The sequence below is a fragment of the Eleutherodactylus coqui genome, chromosome 4 (assembly GCF_035609145.1).
Source record: "Eleutherodactylus coqui strain aEleCoq1 chromosome 4, aEleCoq1.hap1, whole genome shotgun sequence".
Taxonomy (NCBI): domain Eukaryota; kingdom Metazoa; phylum Chordata; class Amphibia; order Anura; family Eleutherodactylidae; genus Eleutherodactylus; species Eleutherodactylus coqui.
This window is the reverse complement of record NC_089840.1, coordinates 80,611,221-80,636,140: the sequence shown is the minus strand read 5'-3', so window position 1 is coordinate 80,636,140 and position 24,920 is coordinate 80,611,221. Positions and strand designations below refer to the sequence as shown.

General features: G+C 43.8%; 1 protein-coding gene across 1 annotated transcript in view; it reads left to right on the top strand.

The window, feature by feature from the left end:
* LIMK1 (LIM domain kinase 1) overlaps window positions 1–22,580 on the top strand; it is a 101,218-nt gene extending 78,638 nt beyond the window's left edge. The window contains exons 8-16 of the mRNA XM_066599733.1: window positions 2,350–2,533; window positions 4,151–4,237; window positions 6,844–6,975; window positions 9,002–9,061; window positions 9,498–9,563; window positions 10,929–11,064; window positions 12,921–12,976; window positions 13,134–13,291; window positions 15,078–22,580. Coding sequence (XP_066455830.1) covers window positions 2,350–2,533; window positions 4,151–4,237; window positions 6,844–6,975; window positions 9,002–9,061; window positions 9,498–9,563; window positions 10,929–11,064; window positions 12,921–12,976; window positions 13,134–13,291; window positions 15,078–15,240 — 1,042 coding nt within the window. The 3' untranslated portion in view covers window positions 15,241–22,580. The remainder of the gene's footprint in view (window positions 1–2,349; window positions 2,534–4,150; window positions 4,238–6,843; window positions 6,976–9,001; window positions 9,062–9,497; window positions 9,564–10,928; window positions 11,065–12,920; window positions 12,977–13,133; window positions 13,292–15,077) is intronic.
* Window positions 22,581–24,920: the final 2,340 nt, after the last annotated feature.

The following is a 24,920-nucleotide window of genomic DNA, read 5'->3' as shown; positions in this document are numbered from 1 at the left end:
ATGGGAGCAGGAGTTAATTGAAACTCCTGTGCTGGGAATAGCTTCCCCAATGAGGGGAGTCTCCTCATTAATGAACACTGTGACAGCACTGTCACAGTGTTCAGTGATGATGGGATTCCCCACAGGGATGAAAGAATCCCCTGCCACAGCTGCTGACGCTCTATTAAAAGCAATGGAATGAAGGCAACCCCCGTAGCAATGATTTTCGGTGGGGGGCTTGAAAATCATCCCTAGCTGTAGAAAATAAAAAAAACAGCTAACTCACCTAGAAGCGCTGTCTGTCTCTTCTCCCCAGTCTTCTTCTGTATTCTTCTGGCTGGGAATTGAAAAATCCCTGCCTCGAAAAAGCGCTGCCTCTGATTGGCTAACCGCTATGACCAATCAGAGGCAGCGCTCAGTCATTGATTGAATGACAGCTTGTGTTTTTTTTTTTTGGTCACCCCGTCTCCAAGAATAAATTTAATAAAAAGTGATCAAAAAGTCGGACGTACTCAAAAATAGCACCAATAGCAATCACAGGTCATCCTTCAAGGAACAAGCCCTCACTCAACAACATCAATGGAAAGATAAAAAATGATGGCAGTCAGAAGATGCTGGCAGAAAATAATTTTCATTAAGGAGATTTTAATTTTATAAAAGTAGTACAGCAAATAAAAAACTGAAATTTGTTATCTTCGGATTCGTACTAAGATACAGAATTAAGTTAGGTCATTTTTGCTGCAGTTTGTCTTCTGGGAAAACAAGACCCACCCCAAAGATGGCACGATTGCGCTTTCTCACCCATTTTATTCCAGTTCTAATGTTTAATGTTTTAGCAGAACATTATATGTTACATTAAGGGCTCAGTCACACGGGCGCATCGGCGCCCATGTTACTGCAGGAGGAAGACGGCCGTACCCCAAGACGGACGTCTCTCTGCAGCTGCGGGAGAAAGAACATGTGACCGGCTTCATTGCCGGTCATGTGTTCTTTCTTCAGCTCTGCGTGGAGTCGTCCGTCTTGAAGCACGGCCGTCCTCTTCCTGCAGGAAGGGCTCAGTTCTGTGTACGGGTGCCGATGCGCCCGTGTGACTGAGCCCTAAATAGTACCATTGGGGAATACAACTCGTTACACAAAAAGACAAGCCCTCAGACAGCTACATCGATAGAAAAATCAAAGGGGTTAATGGGAGGAGGGGGGGGGGAGTGAAGTGCTGTAAAAAAAACAAAAAAACACCAAAAACGCCACTGAATACACATCAAGATGTTGGGGGAAACATGTGCTGCTGCAGAAGGGGAAAATGAGAATGTCATTCTGACAGCCAATGTAGATGAGTTGGCTTTATAGGCACAGCTTGATGCCACAGTGACTACAAACTGAATACTATGGGGCAGTAATATTAGACTGAGCTGTACCGTCTTTCCTTGAGCACTTCTGAATAGGATGCATGGACAAGTAGACACATTAAAATGGCTGTACAGGGTTAGAAAAACATTGCTGCTTTCTTCCAGAAAACCGTATCACTCTTGTCCGCAGTTTGTGTCGCAACTCATCCCTATTCATTTCTGTACTGCTGAACTGCAATATGAGAAACAACCCATGGGCAGATTCGGTGCTGTTTCAGAACCAAATCAGCCATGTTTTTTCTAAGGGCTCGGTCAATTTTTTTTTTTTTTTAAAGCGCATGTATAGGCGTACTAAAAAAAAAAAGAAATTGCACATCATGTGTAGAAACATCGCGTGACTGGGTGCATTTGCACTCACAATGTCCTATCTTTTGCAGGTGAGATTTTTTTTTTTGTAGCGCTTCTGAAAAACGGACACGTGACTGCTTTCATTAAAAGAGCATTGGTTCTAACAGAGACGATTTTTTTTAGCGTGCCTATTAGAGATGAGCTGTAAAGATTCGGCTGCCGGCGCGGGTGAGCGGTGGGTTGCGGGAGTGAGCAGGGGGGAGCAGGGGGGGGAGAGTTAGAGAGAGATCTCCCCTCCGTTCCTCCCCGCCCGCCGCCGGCAGCCAAATCTATAGAGTTGAGCGGGCAGGTACTTGAATAAGGCACTACTCGCTCAAGTAGTTTGCCTTATCGAGTATGCTCGCTCATCTCTAGTGCCTATACATGCGCTTAAAAAAATCGCTCTTCTGACCGTAGCCTAAGGCAAAAAAACTTCTTAAAGTTATCTTACCACATGGAAAAACTGTAAATAGTGTTTCTTGTGAACACTTGGATTTTAATGCAATATTATCAGAACTATTCATGAGGGTTTACACCAAACACAAAGCTCTCCTCCATCTTATCCAGAGCCGCTACTTCTAGACAGTATATGAGGTCTTTATACTGACACCTAGTGTCTTTCTTCTCTAATGTGAAGGCGAAGCTGCAGCATAGACAGATCCCCCGGATCTAGCTGTGTGGGTTCCCCATCCTGCTCCAGAAGAGATATGTGTCGCTCTGAATCTGTCCGTGGTGTTACTGGATCACATCGAATATTCCGGCCCTCAGATCTAATCCCTGGAGAAGTTCTGGGAAGAGGCTGCTTTGGACAGGCAATCAAGGTGAATACACAGAGACGCCGTCCCATAGACAAGCTTTATCCTATACAGAGACTCCGTCCCATAGACAAGCTTTATCCTATACAGAGACTCTGTCCCATAGACAAGCTTTATCCTATATGGAGACTCCGTCCCATAGACAAGCTTTATCCTATATAGAGACTCCGTCCAATAGACAAGCTTTATCCTATACAGAGTCTCCGTCCCATAGACAAGCTTTATCCCATACAGAGACTCCGTCCCATAGACAAGCTTTATCCTATACAGAGACTCCGTCCCATAGACAAGCTTTATCCTATACAGAGACTCCATCCCATAGACAAGCTTTATCCTATACAGAGACTCCGTCCCATAGACAAGCTTTATCCTATACAGAGACTCCGTCCCATAGACAAGCTTTATCCCATACAGAGACTCCGTCCCATAGACAAGCTTTATCCTATACAGAGCCTCCGTCCCATAGACAAGCTTTATCCCATACAGAGACTCCGTCCCATAGACAAGCTTTATCCTATACAGAGACTCCGTCCCATAGACAAGCTTTATCCTATACAGAGACTCCGACCAAGGACAAGCTTTATCCTATACAGAGACTCCGTCCCATAGACAAGCTTTATCCTATACAGAGACTGTGTCCCATAGACAAGCTTTATCCTATACAGAGACTCCGTCCCATAGACAAGCTTTATCCTATACAGAGACTCCATCCCATAGACAAGCTTTATCCTATACAGAGACTCCATCCCATAGACAAGCTTTATCCTATACAGAGACTCCGTCCCATAGACAAGCTTTGTCTCATACAGAGACTCCGTTCCATAGACAAGCTTTATCCTATACAGAGACTCCGTCCCATAGACAAGCTTTATCCTATACAGAGACTCCGTCCCATAGACAAGCTTTATCCTATATAGAGACTCCGTCCCATAGACAAGCTTTATCCTATACAGAGACTCCGTCCCATAGACAAGCTTTGTCTCATACAGAGACTCCGTCCCATAGACAAGCTTTATCCTATATGGAGACTCCGTCCCATAGACAAGCTTTATCCTATACGGAGACTCCATCCCATAGACAAGCTTTATCCTATAGAGAGACTCCGTCCCATAGACAAGCTTTATCCTATACGGAGACTCCGTCCCATAGACAAGCTTTATCCTATACAGAGACTCCGTCCCATAGACAAGCTTTATCCTATACAGAGACTCCGACCATAGACAAGCTTTATCCTATACAGAGACTCTGTCCCATAGACAAGCTTTATCCTATACAGAGACTCCGTCCCATAGACAAGCTTTATCCTATACAGAGATGGGTTTGTTATTTTGTTTCGGACGTTTTGATATATATTTTGTATAATCTCGGATTACAGGGTTGATGTGGCGACGGTTTATGTCTAAAATGTGACATAACTGCCCGGTCACTTGTTCTCAGGATCTCAAATGTTGTTTTATTGTTTTTTTAACTTAATAAAGAGTTTGAAAAAAAATTATTTTTACATTTTTGGCCAAAATCCCCCTGCCCTAATTAACACAGTTGTTGAAGCCTGACCCTTTCACTATTTTCTCTTATGTCCATGAATTTGGTGTAATGACATGTACTGATTATTTTCGTGTTCAGGTTACCCATCGTCAGACTGGTGAAGTGATGGTGATGAAGGAGTTAATTAGATTTGATGAAGAAACGCAAAGAACCTTTTTGAAAGAGGCAAGTATTTTGTAGTGGGAGCGAGAAGGATGTGCTGCTGCAGTTGGTGGGTGCGGGAAGGATGTGCTGCTGCAGTTGGTGGAAGAAGAGAGTAAGTGCTGCTACAGTTGGTGAGAGTGGGAAGGATGTGCTGCTGCAGTGGGTGGAAGTAGAGAGGAAGTGCTGCTACAGTTGGTGGGAGTGGGAAGGATGTGCTGCTGCAGTTGGTGGAAGAAGAGAGTAAGTACTGCTACTGTTGGTGGGAGCAGGAAGGATGTGCTACTGCAGTTGGTGGAGGTAGAGAGGAAGTGCTGCTACAGTTGGTGGGAGCGGGAAGGATGTGCTGCTGCAGTTGGTGGAAGTAGAGAGGAAGTGCTGCTACAGTTGGTGGGAGCGGGAAGGATGTGCTGCTGCAGTTGGTGGAAGTAGAGAGGAAGTGCTGCTACAGTTGGTGGGAGCGGGAAGGATGTGCTGCTGCAGTTGGTGGAAGTAGAGAGGAACTGCTGCTACAGTTGGTGGGAGCGAGAAGGATGTGCTGCTGCAGTTGGTGGAAGTAGACAGGAGATGCTGCTACAGTTGGTGGGAGCGGGAAGGATGTGCTGCTGCAGTTGGTGGACATAGAGAGGAAGTGCTGCTACAGTTGGTGGGAGCGGGAAGGATGTGCTGCTGCAGTTGGTGGACGTAGAGAGGAAGTGCTGCTACAGTTGGTGGGAGCGGGAAGGATGTGCTGCTGCAGTTGGTGGGAGTAGAGAGGAACTGCTACTACAGTTGGTGGGAGCGAGAAGGATGTGCTGCTGCAGTTGGTGGAAGTAAAGAGGAAGTGCTGCTACAGTTGCTGGGAGCGGGAAGGATGTGCTGCTGCAGTTAGTGGAAGTAGAGAGGAAGTGCTGCTACAGTTGGTGGGAGCGAGAAGGATCTGCTGCTGCAGTTGGTGAAAGTAGAAAGGAGGTGCTGCTACAGTTGGTGGGAGCGGGAAGGATGTGCTGCTGCAGTTGGTGGAAGTAGAGAGGAAGTGCTGCTACAGTTGGTGGGAGCGGGAAGGATGTGCTGCTGCAGTTGGTGGAAATAGAGAGGAAGTGCTGCTACAGTTGGTGGGAGCGAGAAGGATGTGCTGCTGCAGTTGGTGGAAGTAAAGAGGAAGTGCTGCTACAGTTGGTGGGAGCGGGAAGGATGTGCTGCTGCAGTTGGTGGGAGTAGAGAGGAACTGCTACTACAGTTGGTGGGAGCGAGAAGGATGTGCTGCTGCAGTTGGTGGAAGTAAAGAGGAAGTGCTGCTACAGTTGGTGGGAGCGGGAAGGATGTGCTGCTGCAGTTAGTGGAAGTAGAGAGGAAGTGCTGCTACAGTTGGTGGGAGCGAGAAGGATCTGCTGCTGCAGTTGGTGAAAGTAGAAAGGAGGTGCTGCTACAGTTGGTGGGAGCGGGAAGGATGTGCTGCTGCAGTTGGTGGAAGTAGAGAGGAAGTGCTGCTACAGTTGGTGGGAGCGGGAAGGATGTGCTGCTGCAGTTGGTGGAAATAGAGAGGAAGTGCTGCTACAGTTGGTGGGAGCGAGAAGGATGTGCTGCTGCAGTTGGTGGAAGTAAAGAGGAAGTGCTGCTACAGTTGGTGGGAGCGGGAAGGATGTGCTGCTGCAGTTGGTGGGAGTAGAGAGGAAGTGCTGCTACAGTTGGTGGGAGTGGGAAGGATGTGCTGCTGCAATTGGTGGAAGTAGAGAGGAAGTGCTGCTACAGTTGTTAGGAGCGGGAAGGAAGTGCTGCTGCAGTGAGTGGGGGGAATGTGCTTCCAGGGAAGAAGAAAAAGAGAATGTGATTTTGACAGGGCTGTACTGCTTGGAGAAAAAGGAAAAAAGAATACAGGAGGAGACAGTCCTGATGGCCACACACAGGAGCAAGGCTGGCCCATGCCTAAAGTATGGTGCTTCTTTAAAGGGATTGTCCGAGTTATATAAACTTGCTCTAAACGGCTTCCTCATCATGAAAAATGTCAACAGCTAATACTCGCCGCTCCCCTGTTCGCTCTCCCCGCTGGCTCAATTCTCCATTCTACTGTCCTCTTTACAGGCTGCTAGCAACCTTGAGCCATGTAAAAACAAGCTTCTGCAGCCAATGACAGGTTTCCGGGATGTCACAGTGGAGACAAGAGCTGGTGGCGGAGAGTCAGCAGGGAGCAGTTAGTTGTTTGTTACACTTCATGATTCAGAGAAACTTTATATAACTCGGACAATCTATTTAAGGTCCATAATAGGTTGTCATTGACTTAGTGACACCAGTACTGATGACAACAGGGGCGAAAGTGTCAGGGACATGGACAGGTAGTTACACTATAGGGCACCAGTGCATGTGATGACATCACCAGAGATATCACCTTTCCCTTTTGTGTATAACAGTCAGTTTAGCTGTTTCTGTAATCCTAACCACCAGTAGCCACGGCATACAGATGGCTATTCTCATCTTAGTCAAGGTTGCCCGAGACGGGAATATCCAGTCAACACCATAGGTGGGACATCGCAAAGGCCCAAGTCCTTGCCCTGGAGACATCATCTGGTGGTCTTCAGGGACATATAATTATCTTTGGGTAACAATATAATATCATTTAGGTAATCAATTGTTTATTTTGTGTTGCCCTGCAGGTGAAAGTAATGCGGTGTCTGGAGCACCCCAATGTCCTGAGGTTTATAGGCGTACTTTATAAGGACAAGAGATTGAATTTCATCACAGAGTACATCCCTGGAGGGACCCTGCGCCGGGTGATAAAGGGGATGGTGCGTGATTTCTAATTCCTTGCATTTCAGCAGGCATTTGCTTACAACATTCTGTGAGGTTATGCACTATATCCTACATTGTGTCACTCCTTTAATAAACTCTTTCCAACACCTGCCATATACCGTACATTCTTCCTACAATCTGTCATATGTGCACAGTACTGTGATAATGTCGGGTCAGGAGCTGAGCATGTTCAATCCACAGCAGATGTCAGCTGTATATTACACATGACACTGCAGCAATGACCAGGATTAGAAATAACTTAGATCCCAGATGTTTAACCCCTTAGATGCCATAGCCAATAGCTACATCTAAGTGGTTAATGGGAGAGGGCTTATCCGCCACCACACTGCAACACGATTATGGGGTGCCGATGGCTTGTTATGGCAGCTGGCGGTCTAGTGAAGGACCAAGCTCTGCCATCTTTGTACATGACTAGTCCTTGCCTAAATAAATGGAATAAACAGCGATGAAAACGTTTTTTTTCTTCCCATTTTCTTTTTTTCTCCCCCCTTTAAAAAAATCATAACTGCGTTATTTATCCATCGACGTCGCTGTATGAGCGCTTGTTTCTTGCGGGGCGAGTGGTATTTTTCAATGGGGCCATTTAATGTACCATGTAATGTACTGAAAAACTTTTAAAAAATTCTAAGGGGAGTAAAACAAAAAAAAAATGACATTCCGCCATCTTTCAGTGCGTCTTGTTTCTACGGCGCACAAACTGCAACAAAAATGACATGGTGACTTTATTCTATGGGTCGGTACGATTACTACGATACCAAACTTGTATTGTTTTTTTTTTACTATACTACTCTTTTTTTTTTCAAGGACATTTAATTTTTTTCAATTATTTTCTGCAATCATCTTGTCCGCGCAATAACATTTTTATTTTTTCATCGACGTAGTTCAGCGATGGCTCATTTTTTACTGAATGTCCTGTAGTTTCCGTTAGTACTACTTCGGAATACGTACGACTTTTTGATTGCTTGTTATTGCGTTTTGTCTGGGAGACAGGGTGACTGAAAAAGTGCATTTCTGGCTTTCTTTATTTTTTTATTTCGGACGACGTTCACCGTGTGGAGTAAATAATGCACTACTTTGATAGATCGGACTTTTACAGATGCTGTGATACCAAATATGTTTTTTTATTTTAATATTTAGACGTTTTAATTATAGATATGGCAAAAGGGGGGTATTTTAAACTTTTGTTACTTTTTTTTTTTTACAATTAAAAAAACTTTAATGTTTTTTTTTTTCACTTTACCTTTAAGTCCCCCTGGGGGACTACAGTATGCGATACTTTGATCGCTCCTGCAGTATGACATATGCTATAGCATTACGTCATACTGCATTCTGACAGTCAGCCTATCAAGCCACCCCACAGGGATGGCTTGATAGGCAGTCTCTCAAGGCAGCCCTGGGGCCTTTCAGAAGGCCCCCGGCAGCCATGACACCTGCACGGCTCCCCTGATCTCACAGCAGGACCCCCCAACAGCGTTCGGGGACTTTAAATGCCTTTAAAGGGTTACTAGCCACGATCGGCCGAACGCCCGATCGTGGCTATTGCCCGCAGGTGTCAACTGGGGCTGGGAGGTAGCTTTCTTCATTAAAAAAGTAATATATATTTTTGGGGCCAGAGGAGTCGCTCCTCACTGACCTTGATGTTTTTGTTTCACTATGATTACGGTCTAATATCATTGAACACCAGACCACTCAGGCTGATGACTCTTCAGTTGATCATCTATAGTTTTCCAAGATTTCTGGCCTCCAGTAGCTCTTACTCCCTCCATAGAAAAAGCATCCATATTCAGCACTGCCAAATTGCCAGCCAATAAGTGCCAGCTAACCAATAATCTTGTATCCATGGCAATATTTAGATTTGTAGACACCAAAGGGCTTAGGCCGGCATTTGGAAATAAATTACTATATTGTACATTTTGAAATATCATTCTTTAATTGCTTAAGAAAATGTCATGGTATATGTGATATAGCACCCAACTTATTTAGCTTTCTATGTACTTTTAGGATGCTCAATATCCCTGGAACCAGAGAGTCCGTCTTGCAAGAGATATTGCAGCTGGAATGGTGAGATCTATCTATCTCATAGCTATCTATCTATCTATCTATCTATCTATCTATCTATCTATCTATCTATCTATCTATCTATCTATCTATCTGTCTCATATCTATCTCATATCTATCTATCTATTTCATATCTATCTATCTATCTCATATCTATCTATCTATCTATCTCATATCTATCGATCTATCTATCTCATATCTATCTATCTCATATCTATCTATCTCATCTATCTATCTATTTCATATCTATCTATCTATCTATCTCATATCTATCTATCTATCTCATATCTATCTATCTATCTATCTATCTATCTATCTCATATCTATCTATCTCATATCTATCTATCTCCTATCTATCTATCTATCTATCTATCTATCTAGTCTCTTTGCAGGAACGATGTATCCAATATTTCTAATATATGTACACAATTACTTCTAGACCTACCTCCACTCAATGAATATAATTCATCGGGACTTGAATTCTCACAACTGCCTTGTACGAGAGGTAAGACAGCCAAAGCTGCCCATACAAACTGCACACAGAACGAAAATTGTATTGTACATGCTCTAGCAGCTACAATCAAAGTTATTCAGACTCTATTGCAAATTAGGTTTATTTTCCAAATTTACAAACTTTCAGCTGTTTGCAAAAAAGCAATCAAACAAGAGCAATTTAAATAGCTCAACACAACTAAGGCTGCATTGACACAGGGCGGATTTGCCGCGGAAATTCCGCGCGGAATTACGCCGCGGCAAATCCGCCTGTGGCCGCTAATCTCGGATTTAGCCAGCCATGTGGACAAGATTTCTCAGAAATCTCGTCCACACGGGACGGCCAATCTGCTGCGGTAAGTCTGGCTGAAGCCGCGGCTGCGGCGACCACAGCTGCGGCTTCAGAAGATGCAGCATGTCTATTTATTGTTTATTGCGGCCGCGCTCTCCTCTATGGGAGCGCCGGCCACAGCGGAAGAGCGAGCGGCCGGGCCGCTTCAAAGCCGCCGCGGGTCTTCCCGCGGCGGTTCTCCCAGCGGAGATCTCGCGGTTTCGGCTGCGGCCAAACCGCGGTATTTCCGGCGGGAATATGCCTAGTGTGACCCCAGCCTTATATAACTAGTGTTTTTTCCACATTCAACACAAAATACCTACTGAATAACTACTTCAGTCTCAGAATTATTCAACCCCTTCTTAGCAAACATCTTTAGTACTTAGAGCGCCCTTTTGCTGTTATGGCCTACTGCAAACATGATGCATAACCAGACACCAATTTCTGGCAGCAAGTCAGGAATCGTAGTCCACTCCTTGTGGGGAATGGCCTCCAGTTCACTAATATGCTTAGGATCACTGTCCTGTTGGAAAGTCCAATGATGCCAAAGTTTCATCTTCCTCACAAAAGGCACCATGTCTCTCCTAGGAAGCAGGGCTGTACAAATGCTAAAGCCCAGTGGGCTTAAGGACAGGGGCATTACAATATGGGTAAACTTTGTCTACACTTGTCAAGCTCAGTGGGGTAGATAGAGGGTCCACTATGCCTTTGTCATCCAAATTCAAACATCCACCTGGATTTGCCCTTACTGTTAGTATAGCTAAGATGTTTTTTTCTATAGAATAATTAATAGAAAGTAGGAAATAATTTGTTTTTATTTACTTTTCACATAGACAATTAATTGTAAAATGTTACATGTCCCATTAAAATATTTGAAAAATTGTGATCTTTTGTCCCATAACCAAGGAACAGACCCAAGAGTACATTTGGCAACTGAAAGCTGTAGAATATAGTTATTACAACATAGCCATGAATATACTTTCCATCTACAGTATATCAATGTATAGAGAATGTGCTAATTATCATGTACATATCTTTGACCTACAGGATGGTAGCTTGGTGGTGGCAGATTTTGGTTTGGCCCGACTAATCTCAGAAGAAGCTCGAGACCTTCGGAAAGATCGAAGGAAACGCTACACTGTGGTGGGGAATCCATATTGGATGGCACCTGAAATGATAAATGGTGACAAAGAATTCCAAGCTAATATGATGTTCATGTATTAAATCTCACGCTGCATATTAATGAGTTTGTCCAGTTTCATATATCCTATTATAGAGTTCTGAGTTAAAGAAGGACTCTGGGTTTTCTCTTTTTGAGAAATCCATCCCAGTATCTGTGACCTCTGCTGTGAAGAACCCAGTTCTGTAGCTCGTCCTCTCCAGGCTGTCTATTCTGTAATTCTCTTCCTGCCTCCAGGTCACATGACCAGCACTCTGCCAACACTCTGTAGCCTGCAATTAATGGGGCAGTTTTATGACAACTGTCTAAAAGAAAAACGATCTTTCTTGCCCATAGCAACCAATCACAGTGCAGCTCTTGCAGAATGAAAATTTCACTGTGATTGGTTGCTGTGGGCAAGAAAGACAGCTCTTCTTTTAGGCAGTTGTCATAAATCTGCCCCATTAACTGCAGGACACAGAGTGTTGTCAGAGTGCTGCTCATGTGACCTGGAGGCTGGAAGGAAAGTGCAGAACACACAGCATGGAGAATACGACCTACAGAACTGGATTCTTCACAGCAGGAGTCATTGATACTGGGATGGATCTCTCAAGGACCAAAAAACCCGGAGTACTTCTTTAATAGAAAATGGGTCCCCCGTTCAGGATCCTCACACAGTATGAGTAGAGCGGTTGCAAAGAGTGTCTCTCACTCTGGAGCAACTGTCAGGTCATCTTTTATATAGAGAACCCATATATTTTATTGGACACTGTGTAATAATTAATTTCCCCTCGATGGGGCTGCAGGCAAATTGAACACTACCATATTTCCGCACAGATTACAGCTGATTGCTGGGGTATTAGCTTGCTGTCCAGGGACCCTTTTGACAAGTAGGGATATTTCAATCTGGACAACCTCTTTAAATGGTCACTAGCTTTTCACAAAACTTGTATGTATATGATAGCCAGTGTGATAAATGGCAAAACTAGTATTTACTTTGCTGTTCAGTCAGTTGTCTAATAATTGATAGGAGACCCTAGGAAGTTAGGACAGGGTCAAGGAGAAGGAGGAGTCATCCTAGTCATTGAATTATATAGAGAGCAGACTCAGAGCAGAGTGGAGGAGGGAAGGAAATACTCACACAGACCCCGCCTGTAAGCTAATAGTAAGTTAGTCTTCACAGTCTTTTAGCTACAGAAATTGGATTTCCACTGCTCACTCTTGATGTATACTGTCCTACAACATGATATGTGTGTGTGCTACAGACAGTTAGAGAGCAGAACTGGCAGTTCATTGTGTACAGTCTACAGAACAATACACAGCAGCCAGGCTAGTTCCACCAATTCTGAGAGGATGGAGAATGAGATATACACCCTGCAGAGGGGAAAATATGGGATACAACTCGTATAATGGCCAGAAAACGTGTTATTCCTCATGTACGCACATGGCAGTTTATTCTGAAAAGTTAGAAATTCTTTACATTTTTATTGCCTGCAGTGTAAATTAGAGTGCCAGAGGGAGCACAGTTTAGTAATACAAATCAATGTCATACCCCCTTTTTATATATCATGCTGTTATCATTGCCGACAGGCCATATCAGCTATTAGGATTGATAGGTAATTGTGCACTAACCCCACAAGTTGATAAGCACCCTGCTGCTGATGGGACACAGGTCAGATCATGGGTACACTGGAGAACCCACTATTGGGCCAGTCCAACCCCGATGTCTATAGAAACCCAATAGGCTTATATAGAAAAAGATAATACATTATACTGCATGTAAATGTAGACATATCTCTGTATAACATGCTTAGATAGTAATATGAACCAACAAGTCGGCCATGACGTCGTCTCATCTGCTTTTCCTTCCTTTTTTGCAGGAAGAAGTTACGATGAATCTGTAGATGTTTTCTCCTTTGGGATTGTCCTTTGTGAGGTAATCATATATACATTTTTGCTTTTCGACTCCCTTACCTTGCTTTTTATTTGGTTTTGACTCTCAACTGATCTTAATAGATGTTGCTGATATATCACAGTTTCTGTAGTAACCTGTACAATTAAGGATTTAACCATCTTTTCTCCGATCTCTTTAGATTATTGGCCTTGTGAATGCAGACCCTGATTATCTCCCTCGCACCATGGATTTTGGGCTGAATGTTCGCGCCTTCTTGGATCGGTTTTGTCCCTCAAGCTGCCCACCGGGATTCTTTCCCAGTGCAGTATTATGCTGTGATTTAGACCCCGAGAAAAGGTAGGTTACAACCCATTTGTAACTACATGGTCACATTTTGACGTCAATATGCAGAAATTCAACATCTGGCATTTAGTGGAAGCAACTTTAACAGGAATTTACATCTTTATGCGCCATTCACACTTGCATTCACTGCCTCCATTTTCTATATGTAAGCTTGGGCGCACACGAGCGTAATTCACCAAATACGCAATATACCTCCACATTCGGCACTGTGTTGTGGACCCAAATTTATATTCAGTGTAAATGAGGCCTTAATTGTGAGGACAGTATTTTTGAAAACTGTGTAAACTCCAGGTTGCATATGGAAACAACTATTTTCAAGTCCAGCTAAAAATTAGACCTCGTTCAGACGAGCGTGGTTTTAGCGCAATGTAGGCGCATGAAAGGATCGCGTCTAATAGAACCAATGGTTTCCTACAGAACCGTTCAGATGAAGGAAAAAGCTTGCTCCTAACAAAGAAAAGACATGTGACTGCAATGCTGGCAGCTAAGGTCCGTGGTGTGTGAAAAGATAGAACCGGACCTATCTTTGGTGCATACTGCTCTGGAGTGTTCATATTCTCCTATGGGAGCTGGAGAACACGCAACAAGCAGCTCCCAATCTGTGAACGGGCAATTTCACTGCTGATTAAGCTCGGGACTTAATAGCTGGAAATCGCCCGTTCACGCCATTTTTAGTGCAGTATAGCCACAATCTTTTTACGTGCCTATAGTGGCCTAAAAGCATGCTCATGTGAATAAGTCCTTAGGTTGAGCTTTGTATTCTGATTTAGGCATCTCAGTACTTACCTTCTTGCTATATGATTGGGGTGGCTGAATGATGACGCATACATCTTCTTCCAAGGGCTTTATCGAACGACCGTATTTGCGTGCAATGAGCAGAGAATAGAACCCATTGATGTCAATGGGTTTGTTCTCATGAACCCTTTTAGCATTCACAGTTTGTACGTGTGAAAAAAATAGGACCTGGTCCATTTTCCTGTGTATTTGCGCACCAAGGTCCCCATAGAAGTCTATGAGAAGTTTGCATTTGCGCACTCAATAGCTGTGCAAATGTGCAATACGCTTAAAGTGTGCACAAAAAGTACAGTACTGTGTGCCGATATAAGCGCAAATTAACCTCGTTCACTGCGCAAAAGTTTACGTCCTGGGCAGATGGTATTTAAGGGAAACTAATGTCTAGTGCAGGGCACAGGTACAGAAGCTGTGACTGACAGCTGGCCTGCTGCTGCACCAGCAGAAGTTTGGTGAGATAACAGATCCCTGCCGTTGACTCCTTACATGCCGCTCTCCATGTTGAATGCAGCGTGTAAAATTTCAATTTCTGTGACGTCATCGGCCCACCATGATGTTATCGCAGCAGAATGATGGGTTGCCGTGGCAACTGGACGCCATTGCGTGGTGTCCGGGTCTGCCATGGCTTCTGATTGCTAGCAACAGTGTTAATACATTGCAGCACAAACATACTGCAATGTATTATCATAGCGATCATATGATCATGGGTTAACGTCCAAATCATAGCGATTCTCCGCTCGTGAGCGGCAAGTCGTAGCATGCTGCGAATCTCCTGCTCCCGGGCGGCTCCTACAGCGGAGATCCGCCGGGGAATATCGCAACGTCTGTGGACAGGCAGCCATATCTGCCAAAAAATAGTACCAATAAAAACTACAGCTCATCACACAAAAATAAGCCCAATCAATGGCGCAATAAGAAAGCTGCGGTGCTGTGAATGCAGCTCTTGTCCGGAACTTCACGTCTTATTTCACCTTCAACTCTCTTACAGGCCAAGCTTCTCGCAGCTACAACTCTGGTTGGATTCCCTCCTCAGGCACTTGAATTTGCAGTTGCCTCTTAGCTCCCATCTTGAGCAGCTGGAGAAAGGTTTTTGGGAGATTTACAGAAGAGGAGATAGCACCTTGCATGCACACGCTGAAGTCCCCGAATAACCTCAGCTTGAAGGATGAAGAAACCCAGGAGACATGGCACCTTGCGTGTGTTGGCGGGGCGCTCATACTGCTTACCTTGCACGGATTGGGGGATCCTTGGTTTAAGAATGGGTCCTGCTGTGCCAGAAGTTGTTGCCACTGACTGTGAGCGTCGAGGGGAATCCAAAGACGATGTAGTTCCACTGGGTGCCTACTGCGTTAAGTAAGCTGGTAATGGGTCTTGGACTGGCAAGGGTGAAGCTGGCTTTTTAATGTGGCACTTTCCAAACTATTTCAGCTCTGGTAGTGAATATATGTTGTCCTTCAGGGCGTCATCGCATCACATCCTCCCTGCATGACGTCCTTTTCTGTCAACCTTTTTATGCGAAGGAGCATTCTGCACCTTGTGTAAATACCCATCTGTATATTTAGACTGTGCATAGCTTTCTGTACATATCCTCCCAATGTCTGTGACTTTAGCCTGTTGTCTTTGACTACTTGTTCTTGTTGCCAAGAAGGGACTACTACTTTTTTTGCCGTCGGCCCGAGTCAGGCTCGGTCTCTGCACTTGGGCAGAGAACGGTGAAGAATCTGTGAAGTAGATCTCCCTGTCTTACACACACAAAAGACATCTTCTACTTTTATTTAATGTTCTTCGTCTACACATTTAGCACTTCTAGATTGGTTCTCAGCTTTTATAAACCACCAGCATTCTTATGTCTACACGTCATTACTGTTGATATATGCAGCACCCGTAGGCGACTATATACACCCTAGTGCTAAGATGACTTATATACTGGCCTCTTCTGTGTTCGTTTCGCTATAGCTTAAAAGGACGCCGACCGTTCTGATGTGACAATATAGTTACAGTTAGGTGTAGTATAGAAAGGCCAGTATGATGCACACATCTTATGTCATAGATGTTCAGCTGTTAGGGATGAAACAACGTAGCTGCAGGGAAGCTTTTCCAGGCTTCCTCCATTTCTCATTTTCTATGTTTGCAGCGTTCTGTAAGTGCACTTCATAGTCATTTCCATTTTGTGTGCAGCACCCCCTAGTGTGCATTTTTCCTCAGTGCAGCAGTTTTGCACATTTGAAAATAATCCACATTTTTGCCTTATATTATGTATGAGGAAAATGTTTTTTTTTTAATTAATGTAATTTCTCTGATGCAATTTTGGCCTTAGAATTTGCAATTAAGTTATTGACAATGTTCCATTTCCTCCTCACCGCAGAGTGAACTAAACGTACACATGCATTTTCTATCATAGTGAATGTAGGTTTGCAGAATCTGAAGATGAAGGATTTTGCAGCCCAAGCTCCTAGGATACATAACGAGGGCAGTGTTTCAGCATCTTAGGCTCTGTTCACATCTGTGCAGTGGCCATAAGACTGTGACATCACACGACAGACAACATGGACACCATTGAAGGGTCAGTACCAAAATCATAAGTTATCCCCTATTCACAGGATAGGGAATAACTTGCTGATCTGTGGGAGTCTCGCTACTGAGCTCACCCCCCCACCACCACCAATCTTGAGAATGGGGGACCCGTGTCTCCCTCTATCTGTCACTCTGGGATTGCTTCTCCCTCCACAGTGACGTCAGAATAAATGAAGATCTGGCCCAATATGTGTGGTTGGCACTCCATTCATTTCAATAGAGCTGAAAGAAATACCCAAGTACTTGCAACTAGGATATCTCCAGCAGTGGCATTGAAAATGAATAAAGCGCCAGCACCCTTGCATGACCAGCGCTCCATGCATTTTCTTCCTTACTGCAGAGGATGCAGTAATCCAGCAGCGAGGAGGACAGGGGAAGAAGGACCCCCATTTCGGGATTGGTGGGGACTGTCACAGATCAGCAAGTTATTCCCTATCCTGTGAATAGGTGATAACGTGTGATTCTGGTACAACCCCTTTAACTTATAATGGGATCCATTGGTTGAGGTGTGGATGTATGTCTTGTTACTGGAAAAAGTAGCGCTACATGCTACCCTATTGTTTTAGTCGATTGTGATAATCTGCAATGGAGGAGCCTCCTAGACAAATGTCAACTGTCTTATTTAGCTTCCTGTTCAGAACAATTCACTTTCATAACTAGTTCATCAAACTGTCTGAAGGTACGTTAACACATAACGGATTTTGATGTGGATCCGAATCAAAATCTGCACCATTTGGTGTGCATTTTGACATGGTTTCTGATGGGGATCCTCAGCTGATCTCATCCTATTAATTGAAGGGGTGAAGTCTGCTACAAATCTGCATCAAAGCCCAAATCAATGATGCAGATTTTGACGCAGAATGTTATGCGGACCTGGGACTCCCCAGCGGTTGTGAATTCCCACATGGCAGAGTGTCGCAGAAATATCCTATTCACCTGTATGGAGTTTGCAGAAATCCAGGCACATGCTGCAGAAACAACCCCTTCAGATGGATGGAAGAGATTTTCCAATATAAAATGTTTCTGCAACACATCTGCTATGCGTGAATAGACCCTGAAATGACCCATATGTATATATTTGATATCTTTCATGATATCCTATACATTTTGTATGGATCTACTAACAATCTAATGACCATGTGGACAGTTGACCCTCTTTTAAGGACTGACGTCTGGGAAGTAGTTCGGAAAGTTAGAACTTTTTCTGTGCAGCAGTATTGCCTCCCACAAGAGAAGGGCTGCTGAAATCGTCTGCCCCCTCATGAAACAATTGACCATGGTAATAGGGCAATCATCCATTTTAATTGTGAGCAAAAGAACGTTTTGCCAACAATTATTTCTGTCTATGGTCAGCTTTGAGGGTGTGTGGACCTCTGAACATCTTCTGATATCTCAATGATATGATCCCAGTAGTATTATCAATGGGAAGCTGCATGCTAAGAACCCTGTATTGCTAAAATGAAGATCGCGTCTTACCTCTTCAGCTTCATGTGGCTTCATTTAAACATTTCCTTGTCCATGAGTGAAGCTGGTAAGATTCCCATTGAAGTGGAACCATGATGCACCTCCATCAACAGATGTAGAAATTAAAGGGACTCCGTCAGGTCCTTTATGGCTACTAAATGAATAACAGAGCCTCATAGGGGACTTTAACATGTTCAAATATACGTTTGTAGGAGCAGATAGATTGTTCCTTGCAGACAAAAAGTACTTTGATAGATTATACTAATTTGTGCTTCAAGGGCATTGTCAAGTGCTCCAATTCTCCTCAGTAAACACTGCCCAATACTGCTCCCATGGCCTTGATTGATGGCTCCAACATTCAGCTACATCCCTGCTCAGCACATGCGTGGTACTCTTGCTATGGAGAACAGCCACACTGACAGACTATACATGCGCCACCTCTATCACCCACATGTGCCAGGGTTTTCAGTGCTGAGAACAGTGACATAGCTGAATGGTGGAGCTGTCAATCAAAGCCAAGGAGATAGTGTTGGGCTGCGTTTACTGAGAGCTGGAGCACTTACCAGGTTTAGGACTTGCAACCTCATTAGCATAAAGTATAAAATTACTTTTTGTTTGCAAAGAATAGTCTATCTGCTACTACAAAGGTCTGTTGGAATATGTGTTAGGGACCTTTCATATGGGTGGAATTAGTCCACATTACACACCCAAATCTGCACCTTAATCCGCTGCTATGAATTCTGCACCAAATCCCACAAGTCTCATTGTGGATTTTGATGTGGAATTATCAGCAGAATTACAGTAAGTAATTTTCAATTCCGCATCAGAATCCATACAGAGCCGTGCAGATTCTGGTGCGAAATATACTGCATCTTGTGGTTCAGGCTAAGTCTACCCTAATAGTCCCCAATTCTGTGTTTTATTTAGTAACCATAAAAGACTTGACACACTTCCTTTAGGTACAGCTGACTAAAGCCAAATGGGCCTCTGTCTTTTATGCTAGCAGTTAAATGGATTGTCTAGTTGTAAACTACCGTTATTGATGGCCTATCTTCAGGCTATGTCATCAATAGTAAATTGACAGGGATCCATCCCCATGAGAACCTTGATAATCATATGTAGAGAGTTCACTTGTGCAGCAACCTAGTTTCTGCAAGAAGCAAGCAGCTCAGTTTCCACTGCAGTGGCACGACTTGGTACTGCAAGCCAAGTTCCGTTGAAATTAATGGTAATTTGGCCTGCCGTACTGAGCCTGGCCACTGCAGAGAGAACGGAGCTGTCTGCTTCCTTCAGAAATCAGCTCAGTGCATGAGTGCACCAACCCAGCAAACAGCTGCAGTCCCATGTGATTGATTCTTGCCAATCCACTAATGATGACCTATCCTTAGATATTTACAACTGGACAACCCATTTAAAGGTTATACCTCACAACTTCCCACTGATAATATCTTGGAATACCTCTTCGTGAGATGTTCAGAAGATGTACCCTTTAAGACTGTACACAGTAACGTCTTGACTTTCCCCAACATCCATAAAAGAGGGTAGATGACAGTTTGAAGTTTGACAACAATCAATGATTTCTACAGGACAATCACAGGTAATAGCCATGATACTTGTATGGATGCCATGTAACAACACGCCATGAAGTCACAGTTTCCACTTAGAAGACACTTAAGCACATATAGAGAAACCCACTGACCATCACAGTCTGTAATAGAGACCGATATTTTGTCATACATTCTGAAGCAGCTGTCCAATCACTAGTGTTGTACCCTTTAAGAAATATATGATTTTTGTTGCTACGTAGAAGGTTTTGTTACATTGTGTATCTGTCGCACCTGGGTTATGCGTACGTGTACCACCGTATAGTGACCTCCCGTCATGTGTATCTCCAGAACTCTGATTTTTGGTGGTTCTAAGAATTCCTACTGACCGACAATACATTGTGTGCACAGCTCTCAAAAATAATGATTTCCGGAATCGCTTTGATTTCACTATATCAAGCTAGTTATTGACATGAGAGCTTTATTTGGCAGATTGTAGACAATCGTATATATGGAGAAGCCTGACCATGCCCAGCATCTCCATGATTTTAACATGTCTAAGCCTGAGGGGTGTGAGATGTACGGTATCTGGCAACCCCTTATCTCCTTTCAATCACATATCTATTTGGAAGAGCCAAACAGACACTTTTAAAGGGAAACTTGGGAAAATAGATATCTGTCTAATGAAGGTTTCATGTCTATAGCCATCAAGTTCCAGTTGTACTCAATGGGTCATCAGCACGCAACCAAATGCCAACCATTGAAACAAGCCAGACTTCATATCAGTTATTGTTCTTAAGTCTTGATCTACTATACAGAACTGAATAGCAAAATTTTTCAGTTACTGTACATTTCTATCTCTTCTCACTTGAATGCAGATGCTGTGGTCCTCTTTATATTACACCAGTGGTCTGCAACCTGGGACTCTCCAGCAGTTGTGAAATAACAATTCCCAGCATAATGTGGGTCATTGGTATTAATACGTTTTATTTGTTGAGGCCACAACATTTTTACCTTTATTATGTGCAGGTGAGAGGGTTTTACTGCGGCAGCTTTAAGGTGAATGTCCACTTTGAAGATCACTTTGATTTTTCATCTGATTTGGTTCAAAATTCAATTAATGCATATTGATATGGAGTCAGAGCATTGTCTTAATGATACAGACGTCTGCACAAACATGAAGTTGAATTCTAAAATTCTGGCCTCCTTCAGCTAATGGAATGGAAACTTACACATTGTAATCAGTAATAAAACAGTATTCAGTAAGCTCCCCCTAAAGGTAGATGGAGGCTGCCAGAATTATACCATTTAATTGAATGTGTATACAGGGATTTTGGAGCTCTGTATCTGAGAAAACGCAGCTCTGACCTGAATGCTGGCCTTAAAATAACATGATGATACAAGGTGGACAGTCACTTTAAAGGGAAGCTGTCAGGGCCCCTAGCAGTCTGGGCTGAAGGCAGCAGGGTATACAGATATGCTGATTTCAGCAGTCTCTCAGTTATACGGATTGGTTTAGTGGTTTTGCAATCTTAGTTTTGAAACTTTGAAGAGCTGGACAGTAGTCCTATGAAGCTCATGAATATGCACACTCCTCCCACCCACCTCCTCCCTCCAAATCCTGATTGACAGGTTCTTCTGTGTTAGGGCTGCTTCAGACGACCGTATATCGGCCGGGTTTTCACGCCCGGCAGATATACGGTGTTCCTCTCTGCAGGGTAAGGAGGCTGAAAGAGACGGAAGCAATGCAGTGAGCTTCCTCACCACTATTTGCAGTGGGAGGGGATGGGACAGGGGCAGAGCTAAGTTCCAGAACTTAGCTCTGCCCCGCCCCCTTCTATTGCAAATAGTGGTGAGGGGCGGAAGCTCAGTGCTCTGCTCCCGGCTCTTCCAGCCTCCTCCCCCTGCAGAGAGGGAAACCGTATATCGGCCGGACGTGAAAACCCAGCCGATATACGGTTGTCTGAATAAGCCCTTAGGGTGTTTTAACATAGGCCAACTATCGGCTGGAATATCTCTCAAGTGAGTGATTTTGACCAATAGTCGTCCCATGTAAAAGCGGGACCTGACAGGGAGCTGGGCGAGAAATTGCTCATTAGTCGCTAGACCCTTTGTTTCTGTGAGCTGAAAACAAAGCGACTAATGAGCAACTTCTCACTCAGGGTAAACAGGCAGTCGTTCATCTAATTACAACTGCCTGTTCCTGGTGAATGGGGGTGGGCAGCTGGAAGCGATCACCAGCACGCTCTGCCTCTATTTGCTGAATTACTATCGCTCCAGTGTAAAAGCACCTTTACTGTGCATACAAAGGGTCCTGCCAATCAGCATATGGAGGGGGGTAGGATGGAGTTTGTTTATATGAATATACATGAGCTTCACTGGAATCATCTCCATTGCTGAAATCACTGGGAATCACTATATCCTGCTGCCCGGCAGCTTAGAGCAGTGTTCCCCAACTCCAGTCCTCAGGGACCACCAACAGGTCATGTTTTCAGGATATCCTATAGTAAGAACACCTGTGGCAATGTCTGAGGCGCTGATAATAATTACATCACCTGTGCAACACTGAGGAAATCCTGAAAACATGACCTGTTGGTGGTCCCTGAGGACTGGAGTTGGGGACCCCTGGCTTAGAGGACCCAACGGACTCTCTTTAAATTCTCCTGAGGATTCTTTTGTACCACCACAAACCAGAGTCACAATGTGAAGAAGTGAATAATTCCTCTGCAGCTAATAGCAGGTTGTATGCAGATGATATTGCACATTTTTGTACTGTAAACTGTTGCTCTCAGAAACTACACTGCTTTTAGAAAAACTTTTAAGTTGTTCTTTTTCACTAAGAACTTGTTAATTTTATGTTCAATTTTGCTGCAAAAAAATGAATCTGAATACATGAAGTTGTCCCGGTATCTGCTCTGCGTTCTGTGTATTTCTTTGTCCTTTGGAGGGGAAAAATGCATTAAAGGCAAGGTATGTGCTGCTGGTGCCAGGGCTGGCGCACACAGGTAAACCGACCAGATGCTAGGATTCTGTGAGCTTGGTGGTGAATCAGGTGGTGGTGTTCTGTGTGGCGCGGCGTTAACAGATGAAGGCGGAGCTAGTAGATATAAAAACTGGAACTTTACTAAACAATGGTTGTTTGTCACTCCATGTTAACTTTGACCAGAAATCATACTTACAATATATAGCGTTTTTGGAATGGCAAGGCACACAAAAAACTCTAGCATCAATGCATCTCCGTCCTCATACCTACACAAACATAACTGCCCCACGTACCATAGGTGCTGCCAACGTATGCTTGTAGTACTATCTTTAATTCTGGAGCTCCACAACCTAGTGGGTTCAACGCACTTCAAAAAGTGCTGAAAAATGCTTTGCATCTTGCACTCCAGCCTTGCCACTTTGTCGGGACCATCACTGATTACCTGTACCCTCTGCTGGTGTTGGTGTATAGCGGGGTCTCTACTTTTCCTTCAGAACATCCCCTGATCATTGGTGCATTCTACATCAGCAGTTTAAGGGCATAAACCCAACGGTCAGCTATGGAGCTCCTATCCAAACGTTCTCCAGAAACAAGGTCAGCCGTGGTGGTCTTCCCCAGTCCTGGCAGTCTGATTGCTCACTGAGGTTACCCAACCATTGCAGTTCAGTAGATAGTCACAGCCATGTCCAGATGTAGCAATCATTAACATGACTGGTGCCTCGTGATAATTTAATTTGCAGCATTGTAGTACATTGCAGTTAGGTTATCATAACGCTTTTAATGCCAAATTATCATTAGGTATGTAGGTATAGGGGTGCAATTCAGTCTGGTAATGCACCAACCCCACCACCAACAGGGTTGCCAATAGAAATCTATGCTACTCTATACATTACCCTTCTTCATTCCACTGTCTGACATCTTCCTAAATTCTGATTGAAGCCTGTGCAGCTCTGATGTCGGAAGACGTCCGTCAGGGTATTCTTACTGTATATTGCCGGCCGCTCTGTTTTTGGGGGCCTCTCCAGCATGTCACATGCTGCAGTACTGGCTCTAGCCAGCAGATGGTGCCATTGTATAATGGCAGAAAGAGAAAACCCCCTAGGAAACCCTGAATCCAAAATTGGATTGCAAAGGGTTAATAGAATTTCCTGACATATTTGCCTTATGCAAATCCCAATTATCGTGTGAACACAGCCCAACTCTTTATAGTTCTCATCTTTTTGTTATGCAATATCAGTTTTGGCTAAATGCAACAAAAAATGTACCATATGAACAAAGCCATACTGATGAACCAGCCCCAGTACTAGCTTTTCTATATAAACTATTGGTTGTCACCTTGGTCCTCTGGAGAGGTTACAGATCCTGGCTGACAACCAACAGCCACTAGAAGCCATTGTCTTGAAGCTTTCCCTATCCTCTGAAAGGCGTATCAATCTGCACTGAAGAAATAAGCTAGAAATGAACTTTAGGAATCATGAAGGGGAGGTTTGCAAACCTCGTGTTTCAGTTTTTTTCAGTACAACTCCACCAAAAATCACAATAAAATATATATTTTTAAAGCTAGAGATTATATGTCAAGTCAACTGATCTGTATTTTAATTGTGACAAAAAAATACAAGATAATACCACATTTTGAAAATAAATGTAGTTCATTTTTAAAGGTTTTGGTAAGACCCCAAATGGAGAAGGGACTACAACAGCTTCACATGAGCGGACAGGTACAACTGTGGACTGGGATGCGTCGGTGCAGGTTCTCTAGATGGGTGGACCAAGAAATAAGCCAAGGCCACATTCTTGAGGCAGAACAATGGCTCTTCAACTTATAGAAAAGTCAAAATAGGAACTGTTGCAAACAGACAGTCACTCGGGGTGGCAGAAGAAGCATTGGGCTAACTTAGTCTATTGACTTGGACATCTCAACTTCAAGGATGTCACTCAGTATTTGGGTACACACTGCATGTATCTTACTCTCAGCTAGGGCTTCTCCCACACTGCTGGCACTCTTGGTTGGCTAGAGAGGGACGGGCTCCATTGAAAATAATAGCTGCCGGCCCCATTGAAAACAATGGCGATATCGCACATTCTTCTTTGTGATGCGAGGTTAGAGTGAAAAAACACTATTTATACGGACTATCAGTCTGGATGGATGGATGCTTGGCAGCCCTGATTAGAGTTACAGATTGTGGAGTGAGATCACCTTTCCCAGAGTGGTCACCCCTGTTTAGCATGGTCTTTTGTAGGGTTAGGAACAGGATGTAAGGAACAA